The sequence below is a fragment of the Diospyros lotus genome, chromosome 1 (genome assembly GCF_014633365.1).
Source record: "Diospyros lotus cultivar Yz01 chromosome 1, ASM1463336v1, whole genome shotgun sequence".
Classification (NCBI taxonomy): domain Eukaryota; kingdom Viridiplantae; phylum Streptophyta; class Magnoliopsida; order Ericales; family Ebenaceae; genus Diospyros; species Diospyros lotus.
The window spans coordinates 38,109,862-38,122,644 of record NC_068338.1 but is presented as its reverse complement, the minus strand read 5'-3'; the positions used below and the strand labels follow the sequence as shown (position 1 = coordinate 38,122,644).

General features: G+C 38.7%; 1 protein-coding gene across 2 annotated transcripts; it reads left to right on the top strand.

Annotated features, from left to right (window-relative positions):
* Window positions 1-5,825: 5,825 nt before the first annotated feature.
* Window positions 5,826-8,409, top strand: LOC127813356 (aspartyl protease family protein At5g10770-like). Of its 2 annotated transcripts, none has more exons than XM_052354305.1 (2): window positions 5,826-6,054; window positions 6,803-8,409. In XM_052354305.1, exons 1-2 carry the CDS (start codon window positions 5,850-5,852, stop codon window positions 8,092-8,094), a joined length of 1,497 nt encoding a protein of 498 aa, XP_052210265.1. In that variant the 5' UTR covers window positions 5,826-5,849; the 3' UTR covers window positions 8,095-8,409. The 2 variants fall into 2 exon arrangements, with proteins under 2 accessions (XP_052210265.1, XP_052210257.1); XM_052354297.1 differs by having other exon boundaries at window positions 6,800-8,409.
* The last annotated feature ends 4,374 nt before the right edge of the window (window positions 8,410-12,783 follow it).

Genomic DNA, 12,783 nt, shown 5'->3' with positions numbered 1-12,783 from the left:
AATCAATTTCAAGTGCATTGTTAAAATGAAAACCAAAAAGATTTATGATTTTCTATTTTAGTTAGAGATTTGCAAAGTCAAGTTTTTAGTCTTAAAAGAATCTCCTAAAATGATTTTCAAATTAGCTTTGAAGTGGTTGGTCAACATAGAGCTAAAATTGTTCTAAGGCAAAAGACCAACTAGAACATGTTTTTGAAAGTGTGTTCATTTTAGAAAGTGTTCATTTTAGAAAACTATCTCCTAGTATTTTGATATCTAATATCTCTTAGTAATGAAATGGTTTTGATGAATGTCTATATAAAAATCAATTTCTATCATGTGGATTATATGAATGAGAAAATGAATTTTTAGTATATAAGCTTTGAAGCAAGATATGAAAACTTATAGAAGAAATATTGAGTATGGTTGAGAGTGATTTGAAAAACTTGCTTGTTGAGAGTGATTTGTTTCAAAATATACTTTTGATAATCTCAACTTGCTTTCAAGATAATCAAAATGAGGTTTTAAAAGAATCGAATAAGGATGAATTGAAAATTCAAGATTTTCTATAAAATAGTCGACTATCAGGATCATTCTGTCGACTATGCTTCAAAATAGTCGACTATTTTTGATGTTCTGTCGACTATTTAAGCATCTGTCGACTATTTTAGCATCTGTCGACTATCGAGTAAAAATAGTCGACTATGCCTTTTGATTTGTCGACTATTTTTGTTCATAAGTTTCAAAAATTTCTTCATATCTCAGCATCTGTCGACTATTGGAATGTGTCTGTCGACTATTGAAATTTTGTGTTATAAAATAGTCGACTATTCGTTTTGTCTGTCGACTATTTCTTGCTTTAGTTGTAAAAATAGTCAACTATATATTTCTTCTGTCGACTATTTCTTTTTGCAGAAAGTTCCAACGGCTATTTTTTCAAATTCCAACGGCTCCAAACGGCTATATTTCTCTTCAAATTCGTGGGACACTTATATGTACATGTCATAGATGATCAAGAGAAGGCTAATGGACGGGAACGAATTGAATTGAGCTTACATTTTACACTCGTTTCTATTTACATTCACTGTGCTTCAATTTTCTCTCTTCAAGGCTGTGATCTTAATTTGTTTACATTCATTTAAGCCTTGTATCATTTTTGAGAGATATTGTAACTAAGAGATTCATCTCTTAGATTCTCTCCAACTATATATTTCTTGTTTTCCTAGCTTGTATAGCTAGAGGGCCCATTTGAGTGGGAGGTTTTGTAATTCCTAGTCTCGGACTAGAGGACCTACTTGGTTTAAGTAGGGGGTTTTAGTGGATGGTTTGAAAAATCCTTAGTGAGGAGCTAAGGTAGTGGATTAGGCTTGGGTTAAGCCGAACCACTATAAATCTTGGTGTTCTTGTGTGCTTGTGTTCTTTAAATCATCTTTATCTTTCCAAGCATTCCTTAATTCCTCACTTGATTCACATTTGTCATTTTATATGCTTCACATTTTAAATCATTAAAACTTCAACCTGTATTAAAAAGTTTTCAAGTTTCTACCAAGTTTTTAATTATACCAATTCACCCCCCCTCTTGGTGTGTGCCATAGCATCTCCCGTTCTAACAGTTCTTACCACAGGTGTTCAGTCTGGCTCGGGAGTTTGATGAGGACCTGGTTGGGTCGGCTGTTGGGGCTACTGCTCTCTTGGTCGTACCACATAATCACGCAGGTGACCTCTCCTGATTAGATATTCAATCGTGTCTTTTAACGCCCAATATTCGGAAGTGATGTGACCCGCCTTATTGTGGTAGGCATAGAACTTATCTTTGTTCCTGAATTTGTTGGGGGTCTTTATGGGGTTAAGCCTCCCAAAGTCTTCCTTATTACTCTTCCTCTCAGTGGAGAAAATCCTATCTTGAGTATCTGATAGGACACTATAATTTTCATATAGACCTTGGTGCGAAGGTCGCTCTCCTCGCTCGCTCTTTACTTTCTTAGCGACCTGATCATTTGAACTCCGCCCTTGGTCTCCTTTATGATTATCGTCATTGCCTCTCTTCTTGTTCTGGTTGGTGCCTTTTGCCCCATTTCTTTGGTTGCCAGGCTTTTTTGAACCAAAAGTTTCCTCCCATCTGACCTCCTTCGCAACTCGCTCGTAGAATTCGCCCAGGTCCCTTACGGGGGACTTATAGATGCTCTCGTAAAGCTTTTCATCATTTCGAAGTCCAGCAGATATTGTGATCAAGACGCTCTCGTCCGATGGGTTTTCCACATTATTGACCTCACGCTTGAACCTTTCTATGTAATCTTTTAAGGAGTCGTCGGATGGTTGGAACACTGTAGCGAGGTGACATGTTGGAGCGAGCTACCTCCGAAGCAATCTGTACTGGTTAATAAATTTCCCCTGACACTCTTCCCAGCTACAGATATTGCATGGATGGAGACTTCTTAACCAGGACTGAGGTAAGTCTCCTAGGGTCGCGGGGAAGGCTCAACACTTCGCCAATGAGCTAGAAGTCTATAAGTCCATCTGGACGTTAAAAGCATCTAGGTAGTCATATGGGTCGCCATCTCCATTGTACTGAGGGATACTGGGGACTTTAAATCTGCGGGGGAGAGGTTCCAACTCGATTTCCCTAGAGAATGGGGTTCTCTCTTTGTGGCCTTCCCTCTGGTCATGTGCCTTATGTCGCGCCTCTAGCTTTTGGATCCTCCGTAACAGTTCCTCCACTGTAGGGTCTTGACCCATAGATCGTCCGATGAGAGATCGCCTCTCCCATGCGGTTTCATCTTCTGCCGAATAGCGATCTCGTGGGAGAGGTCGCCTCATGTTCTCATGATCTGGCGAGTCGCGATGGGCGGCGCGACTCTGGCTGGCTTTAGTCGAGCTATTTCCTCAGCGCAGGCCTCCGCGTCCCTGAATTCCTTCACGAACCTCTTCACGACAGTTTTCATAAGGATTCACCCCTATCCTTCGGTCAGTGGGGTGCACATCCAGTTTGTTGTCATAGCGTCACCGTTCCTCTGATTTTCGAGGCTGCGAGTTTGAGGAATGTACTGATCCTGCTCATCGTGGTGCTCTCCTAGCTTTTCTTTCGTCTAGGGAAAACCTTCCACTCGGAGGTTGAGGGGCTTCTCTGGGTGGTATGGTTTCTGCTTGCATTTAGGCTACTTGAACTTGTGTTTAGGCTAACACCCTAACCGCATCAGCGAGCTGCATGACCGTATTATCCAATACCTCTTGACATTGTTGCCAAGCCTACACCGCCTCTAACCTAGGGGTAAGGGCCACAGACTGGAAGGGAACCCACGCAGGGATGCCAGAGGTGACTCCAGCCAGTGGGGGTACAAAAGCAGTTGCAGTTGTTGCAACCGTGCCCCCAACTAACGGATCTTCTGACATTTGAGGAGTATGATTTGCAGGTTGATTGGTCATCACTTCAGAACTTCTTGTGTTTCTCACTCTCGGCATTGATATTGATCAAAGCGGGCCCTCATTCTAGCACCAAAATGTCGACGTTGGAAATTGGCCGACCGTGATTTGTTGGTCCGCATTGATGAAATGAATACAATCGGGAAGAAAAATAGGCACAACAAGGGAATTTGATGTGTTCCGACCGTCGGTACCTGCAAGCACTCTGATACTCAAGTAAGTATGAGAGTTAAGAGCGATCGTGTAGCAGTAGGCTAGCAATAAAAACATACATTGGCTTTAAAGAGAGCTGACAGATATATAGGAAGAGGGAATGCCTTCCTGGGTGCGTTGTATGCCTGCAAGTGATGGGACTGAATATCCAACGCCGTCGGAGGTGCCTAAATGGTGGCATGGAGCCGACGGGACATTTATTAATGGGGATGAGATCTGCCATTAATGAGGATGAGATCTGAGGTAGGTGCGGGAAAATTCAGAAGTGGCTGCAATGATGATATTGCAGGCGGGTATAGGGCTAGGATGGGATAGCCATGGGCTAAGAAAATGGGCCGAGAGGATAGGGCCAGGTTGGGCCTGGATGGCCTAGCCAGAATAACCCCTAGTCCATAATTGTTCTCTGGTTACTTTGCGGCCTTCTTGTTATGCGAGCTGATCAATTAGGCCAGTGAGTTGGAAGCGTCGCTGGGAGCTCGCTAGGAGTATCGTTGGGAGCTCCTTTAAAGCCCGCTTTGTCCCGCGATCTGAGCTCGGGCTCCAGCAATGTGTGAGCTTGTTCTGACAAACTCGGCTTGGGGCCCACTAGGCCTTGGACGATTGGGCTGGCCTGCTAGGCCTTAAGCGATTGGGTCAGCCTATCGAGTTGAGTCTAACCCCTAAGGAGTAGCTCGAAAAAAACCCGTAACAAATATGTTGGTCGATGGGGATAAGGGTGTCGGGGAATTGTCTCTAATCGCTGGAAACCACTAGCCACGGTGGTCAGTAGCAACTGCAATTTTATTTTTCAATTTTGGTCGAAAATTAAAAATTCGATTTATGGAGATTCAGCCGTTGGATCTTGCTGGTTTTGGGTATGTTAATCCCATTGGCTTGACGTTTCTAATGGTAGGCTCTGATCGTGAGAATCTTCAGCCAGAGGTGGTTGCCAGCAACCGTTGGTGGTGTTTTTTACTTTGTTTGGTTGGTACAACTTCAGTTATTGGATAAAAATTTACATATTCTTTACTCTTTTTTGGAGCAAGAAGTCAGACATCATTTGATTGACAAACTGCATCCATCTGAATGTATGTTGTTTGAGCTGAATATTCATTAGAGAACATGATATTTGATGATATATTGGAGTCAAGTCAAAATCAGGAAGTCATACATTTTGATGCTAGTTAAACAGCTCAAATGAGACAAATTAGAGATCAAATTGTTATACAAATGTGGAATGAGTACCGAATGACTCGTATATGAGTCTATAAATTTATTTTATTATTTTAATTTTTGAACTATGTTTTTTTTTTTTTTTTATATTTGTATTGAAGCTTGTAGTCTTATCTCACTTGCTATTGAACTATTTGATGCAATTTTATCCTTCACAATCACATTATGTAATTAGCGGTCCACGTTTTTAATTTTTATTTTTATGTTTTCTATGTTTTTGCCAAGTTAATTTATTAATTTATTTATATTTGTAACGAAAAAAATTATTGCAAGATTCGTCAACTTTAAAATGTATATATTTTCTTAATAATATATTAGTATTAAATAGTTTTAATTTACTAAATAATCAAATTTATTGAATAAAATATCATTAAAAAATTATTCTCAAAATTTAAAACAGAACAAGTTTTCTAATTTTCTGTTTTGAGAAATAAGTTTTTAGAATGACAGACAGAATATGTTTTTAATTTTTAAAAAATAAACTATTAAAATAAAAATTAAAAATAAATTCAAGACTAAAAATTAAAAATTAAAAGATAAAAGAAAACGACCGTTACCTGTTTATTTGAATTCACCTGCGTTGACTTAGCGTACGAGACCATATTCACATCTCCAGCGTAAAATCCCTACTAGAAACTTTCTATAGTAGCAGAATCATAAACCCATACCCACCTGATAAACCCGTGAATTGTTTAGTCAATAATTAATACATCTTGTTTCTAAATATATGCATTGTCAATAGATAAGAAAATATATATATATATATATTTAGATTATAATCATTAAGAAAAGATATAATAAATAAATAAATCTTACCTAAAAAATAATCAGTTGATGCTTGGCACTTTATTATTAATATTTATGTATTTGGAGCATAAAGAAGACGCATGATTGGCGTCGAGTGCAGAGTAATTCCATCCATGGTCTTCTTCTCTCTCTCTCTCTCTCTCTCTCTCTATATATGCATAGAGCTTGATGGAGCAGCAAAACCACATCCAAGGTACGTGGTGGTATTTGATCTTTAGATGGCCTCTGCATCTGCAGTTGTAGTCACCCTTCTCTGCGGGTGCGCATTTCTCCTCCTACTCCTCTGCTCCTCCAACAATGGCAGCTACGCCTACGCATATATTAATAATAATGGAGGACAACTCCCCCACGACGCCCTTCAAGTTCTAACCACTTCTCTTCTTCGAGGCCCTCCGTGGCATTGCTCCCCTTCCAATCCTCAAGGTCTCTCTCTCTCTCTCTCATAAAGGAAATGTTGAAGGAGCAAGCAACCATGCATATGCTCGCACATTCTTAGATTAGAATAATGCTATTTATCTCGATAGAGTTTTTACATATGGATTTACAGGGATTTAAATGATTATTTTGTCTCTTCCTCTCTTCCAACAATGACCATTTTACCCATTTCTCTCTTCTCTTCTCTCCCCTTCCTTGCTGCATCTTTGCTTGATTGATCATCGTTACCCGCCTCGACCTCGCCTTCTCCCTTCCCTTGTTGCTCGTCGACCGCGTGCCTCTTGCTACATCCTCGCCTGGCCGCTCGCCAACCGCTGTAGCGAGAGGCGAGCGATTAAGTGAGGATGTTGCGAGTAAAGAGGGCAAAGAGGGCAATGATGGTCGATCAGGTAAGGATGTAGCGTCAGGCGGCGAGTGCGAGGCAACAATGGGTAACGGGCGACAGGCAACGAGGCGAAGGTGGAGGCGAGAAGAAGATTGTGAGAGGCAGTACTAGAGGGGAAAGGAGAGAGAGAAGAGATGAGAGAATATCGTGATAAATTATCCAATTTATTGTGAGAACATGCAATTGTAAATTCTCCTGTAAAACTCTCCAAATAATATAACTCGTTAGATTAAGAAACATTCTTCAACACCATTTCCGTTATCTATTATTAATTAATATTATTTATTTGGCCATCTTAACCTTCATTGGCGAGACTCATATATGATGCATATATATATATATATATAGCAGGTAACCAGTACTACGAAGGGTCATCGACGATGAAAGTGGTTCACCGTCATGGGCCGTGCTCCAAGCTCAGCACCACCACTCAAAACATGACCGATATTCATACTGGCCCCACTCGTCGCCTCACTCATCAGCACATTCTCTCTCTCGACCAATCCCGCGTCGACTCAATTCAATCCAGACTTCGGCTCCACTCCAACCCAAACCCCGACGCCGCCGACTTACCGGCGAAGTCCGGTCTCTCAATCGGCTCCGCCAACTATATCATCACCCTCGGACTTGGTACGCCGAAACGAGACCTCTCTCTCTTGTTCGACACCGGCACCGACCTCACCTGGACCCAATGCAAGCCTTGTATCAAAAGATGCTACGTACAGAAGGAACCAATCTTCAATCCATCCCTCTCTAAAACCTACAAAAACGTCAGTTGTAGCTCGCCACAGTGCTCTCAGCTCACCTCCGCCACCGGCAACTCTCTCGATTGCTCCTCCGCCACCTGCGTTTATGGGATACAGTACGGCGGCCAATCCTTTTCCATTGGATACTTTGCGGAAGAGACAATGAGCCTAACTCCGACCGATGTCTTCCCCAATTTCCTCTTCGGCTGTGGGCAGGACAACGAAGGACTCTTCAAGGGGGCGGCTGGGTTGCTCGGACTCGGTCGCGGTCAGCTCTCGCTCGTTTCACAAACTGCCTCCAAATATGGAAAATACTTCTCCTACTGTCTTCCCTCCATCTCGAGCTCAACCGGACACCTGACCTTGGGAAAAGGGTCAACTCCGGAAAACCTAGAATTCACCCCATTTGCGACAAATCCGAGAGAGATGGATTCATTCTACTTTGTGGACATTATAAAAATTAGAGTCGGCGGGGTCACATTGTCAATCTCGCAAACGGTTTTCAAGAGTTCGAGGACTATTATAGACTCTGGCACCATCATCACCCGCCTCCCGCCCGTGGCCTACACCGCCCTTCGGGCAACTTTCCGGAAACAAATGAAGAAGTATCCGCTGACATATCGCTTGTCCATACTGGACACATGCTACGACCTAAGCGGATACACCAGAGTGTTTATACCCAGGATCAGTATCTTCTTCCGTGGAGACGTGGAGGTGGCAATCGATCTGTCAGGCATAATTTACGGGGTAGATGCATCGCAGGTTTGCTTGGCTTTTGCCGGGAATAGCGACGCCTCTGATGTGGGTATAATCGGGAATGCCCAGCAACAGACCCTGGAAGTGGTCTATGATGTTGCAGGAGGGAAGCTAGGGTTTGCTATGGGTGGCTGCTCTTAGGTTGAGATTGTACTTGTATATATCCGATGCATCTGGAACTGGAAGAATACAACACCGATCACTATATATATATATATATATATAGCTACTAGTGTTTTGTGTGTATATATATGTGTGTATAAAGAATATCGGCCGTTTTGGAAGTTGGAACTAATGGCAAATTAAGGTCCCCTCCCCTCCCCCCCATCTCCAACGGTCGAACTGATACAACATACTAAGAAAGAAATGTCGTGGTGGTGCCGTCTGTGTAATAATAGTCAGTATGCAATGCATCGCATCCACATATTATTAATTAATATATCGTCAGTATGCATACTTCCCATCTTATCGAATGCGTTTCAGATTTTTGTTCAAAATTTTCTGTGAGTTAAAATCATAATATTGTACGATAAATATGATATATAATTAATTATTATACCTATAATCATAAAATTCATGTAAATCATATAAATTGTAATTAAATGCGTACTTGAATCCATAATAAGATATACCGTAATGAGAAATACCAACTGAAGACGAAATATCGAAATTTGGTTTCTCTCCCTTCGCCTCAACCGTAATGATGGAATAATATGATTGTAATGCCTTTGATTATGTTGGGTAGGAACATGACAAAACCCTTTATTTATAATAGAAGAAGTAATCTCCCATCAAAACTCTTAGGAGTTATCATCATAATCTTCTGAAACCAAATAGAATTAAATAATCATTATCTTATTAAATTCTTATATTTATCTTATCAGATTAATACAATTATATCTGATAATGAACTTGATTATCTCATCAAATAAACACTATAATATCTGTTGAGATATTTACATTAATTATCATGTGAGCCACAAGATAATTCTTACATTTTTTCACTTGGTTCATATGATATTACCTTTATGATTTAATAAGAAGAACATTATGTGCACAAACAATCATATTTTAATTTTCCTTATTTTGGTTACCATAATATCATTATTAAGTTAAAATATTAATGCGAGTCATGGCGGTTGTGAGTCAATTCCTTCTAACCTAGTCCCTTCCATGTATCACAACACTAACTTCCAACTTAACATGACCTTTAATGAAGATGATCATGACGGTCAAACTTTAATTATTCCTGTCAACTTTATTCTAAATAGTTATGTATACAAATAGAAAATAGGAATATCAGAAACATATGAAATTAAAGTGTCAAATGCATAAACTATAATAGAGTCAAATTACATATTACCCAAAATACTCATCCTTTCAACATGTTCATTAAATATTTTGGGTGGTAGTCCTTTTATCATAGGATTTGCTATCATAAGGTTGGTACTAATATATTATATTGACACTGTATGTTTATGAACTTTTTCTTTAACGGCCAAGTATTTGATTTCCATATGCTTAACACCCTTGGAATACTTGTTGTTTTTAGAGAAGAATACTGCTGCGGAGTTATTACAATGAATTTTTAGTGGCTTGGCAATACTGTCGACAATCTGAAGCCCTGAAATAAAATTTCGCAGCTATAAACTATGAGCGGTGGCCTCAAAGTAAGCCACAAACTCAGTTTCCATAGTGGATGCAGCGATGACAGACTGCTTTGCACTTTTCCATGAGATTGCTCCTCTGGCTAATAGGAACAAGTAGCCGAATGTTGATTTTCTGGTATCAACACATTCGGCAAAATCTGAATCTAAATAGCCAATCACCTCAAGATGATCGAATCTTCTGTAAGTGAGCATGTGATCTTTAGTTCCTTGTAGGTATTTGAAAATATTCTTTGGCTTTTCAGTGATCAAGGCCTGGATTACTTTGATATCTGCCTAAAACCCCGACAGTGAAGCTTAAGTCTGGTCTGGTGCAAGTTTGAGCATACATTAGGCTCCCAACTGCAGATGCATAAGGAATATTTCGTATTTGCTCTCGTTTCAATTCATTTTTTGAGCATTGCATAATGTTAAATTTATCCCCCTTCTGAATTGGAACTACCTCTGATGAGCATTTATCCATATTGAATCTCTCTAGAATTTTATTAATATATGCTTTTTGAGACAACCCTAACAATCCTTGTAATCTATCATGGAATATTTCTATTCCTATCACATAAGTTACCTCTCCCATATCTTTTATTTCAAAATTCTCAGAGAGATACTTCTTGGTTTCATGTAATAAACCAAGATCATTAGCAGCAAGCAGAATATCATCAACATACAGGATTAGAAAAATAAATTTGCTCCCACTGACCTTCATATATATATATATATACATACACCGATCAACAGTGTTTTCCTGATACCATTGGCATGAGGCTTTAGATACCATTGGCGGGAGGCCTGCTTAAGTCCGTATATTGATTTCTTTAATTTACACACCATGTGTTCCTTTTCTTTAACTAAAAAACCCTTAGGTTGATCCATATAGATCTCTTCCTCCAAATCCCCATTAAGAAAGACAGTTTTAACATCCATTTGATGTAATTCCAAATCATACTGAGCCACTAAAGCCAAAATAATTCTAAGAGAATCTTTCTTAGAGACTGGTGAGAAAGTCTCTTTATAATCAATGCCGCATTTCTGAGTAAAATCTTTGGTAATAAGTCTGGCTTTATGTTGTTCAATATTGCCTTTAGAGTCATGTTTGGTCTTAAAGATCCACTTACATCCAACTCTTTTATACCCTTCAAGTAATTCAATGAGATCCCAGACTTGATTTTGATCTATAGATATTAACTCTTCTTTCAATGCATCTAACTATTTAGTAGAATCATCACATTCCATGGCTTACTTAAATGAAACTGGATCGTTGTCAATTCCTAAATCAAATTCAGACTCTTGTAGATAAACCACATGTTCATAAGAAATAATAGAATTTTTTATCTCTTTGAGATCTCCTTAATGCCATTGCTTGTGATTCAACTGCTGTCGGTTCATCATAGAGTGTTTGTTATTCTTGACTGTTATTTGGTTGAATTGCAACTTGAGGAACAACAATTGTATCAGTCTTGGGCATAGGAACTTCTACCCTGACTTCTTGAATGCTAACATTATGCATTCTATCACTCCCACTAATTTCACCATTTTCAATGAACCTGGGATTTTCAGTTTCAACAATCCTAGTATTGTGATTAGGACAATAAAATCTATACCCTTTGGATTTTTTTGGATAACCAATGAAATAACCACTGGTAGTTCTAAAGTCTAATTTCTTTTCATGTGGATTGTAAACCCTTACTTTTGTTGGGCAACCCCAAACATGTAAGTGCCTTAAACTAGGTTTCCTACCCGTCCACAGTTCAAAATGAGTTTTTGGTACTGCTTTACTAGGAACCCTGTTTAATGCATAGCAGTCTTTAATGCATATATACATCCATAATGATAAGGGTAAAGATGAGTGATTCATCATATTCCTAACCATTTCCATTAAGGTATGATTACGCTTTTTAGAAACACCATTTTGTTGTGGTGTACCTGGCATTGTGTTTTGAGCACAAACACGGTATCTTTCAAGGAATTTGGCAAATAGTCCTGGACATTAACCTGATTCATCAAACTTTCCATAATATTCACCACCTCTATCTGATCTTACAATTTTTACATTTTTATCTAATTGCCTCTCAACCTCTTTAATATATACCTCAAGTGCATTGATAGATTGAGACTTATTATACAATAGATAAACATAACCGTAACGTGAAAAATCATCAATAAATGTGATAAAATATTTTTCTCCACCAAAAGATGGAGCATCAAAAGGCCCACAAATATCAATGTGTATAATTTCAAGAAGTTGTGTGCTTCTTGTGGCTCCTTTCTTAGTGTGTTTTGTTTGTTTACCTTTAATACAATCAATACACACTTTAAGGTCAGTAAAATCTAAATATGGAAGGATTTCATTCTTTACTAATCTTTCTATCATTTCTTTAGATATATGACCCAAACATTTATGCTACAAGTAAGTTGAATTTTCAATAACTAAACTGTGTTTAGTAGCAACATTATAATGCAAGGTTATTAGAGTTTCAATAGACACATTATCAAGTTTAAGCTTGTAGAGACCATCACATGATATACTGGAACCAATAAAACTGTTATGTTTGAATAAATTAAAAGATCCAAAACCAAATTTAAAAGAAAAACCAGCTACATCAAGTTTCTGTAATGAAACTAAGTTTCGAGTAAATGTAGGAACATAAAGATTTTCTAATAAATCTAAGTAATGTCTGGTATCCAGAATCAAATGGTAAGTGCCAATGCCTTCAATGGGAGCTTTACTTTTATTTCCCATGAACACGAAACTTTCATTTGGCCTTCTGGTTCGAATCGTAAGGAACCCCTGCATCGTATTAGAAATATGAGTAGTGGAACCGGAATCAATCCACCAAGTATTATCTGGAACTTCAATAAAGTTTGATTCATAACATACTAAAGCATAAGACTTACCTTTCTTTTCAAACCAAGCTTTACGTTTCAGGCAGTCTTTCTTCATGTGTCCACTTTTCTTATAAAAGTGACACTTAATAGCCATAGGTTCTTTATGAGCACCTTTCGAAGAATCGTTCAGGTTACGAGGACCTTTTTTCTTACTCTTGCTACTTCTCTTCTTGAAATTGTTACCAACTTCTTGATACTTCAGAAAATGAACGGAATGAGCTCTTTGGTTCTTCAGCTTCGTCTTCTTTTGAATGAGCATACTTGTCAATTCATTGACATT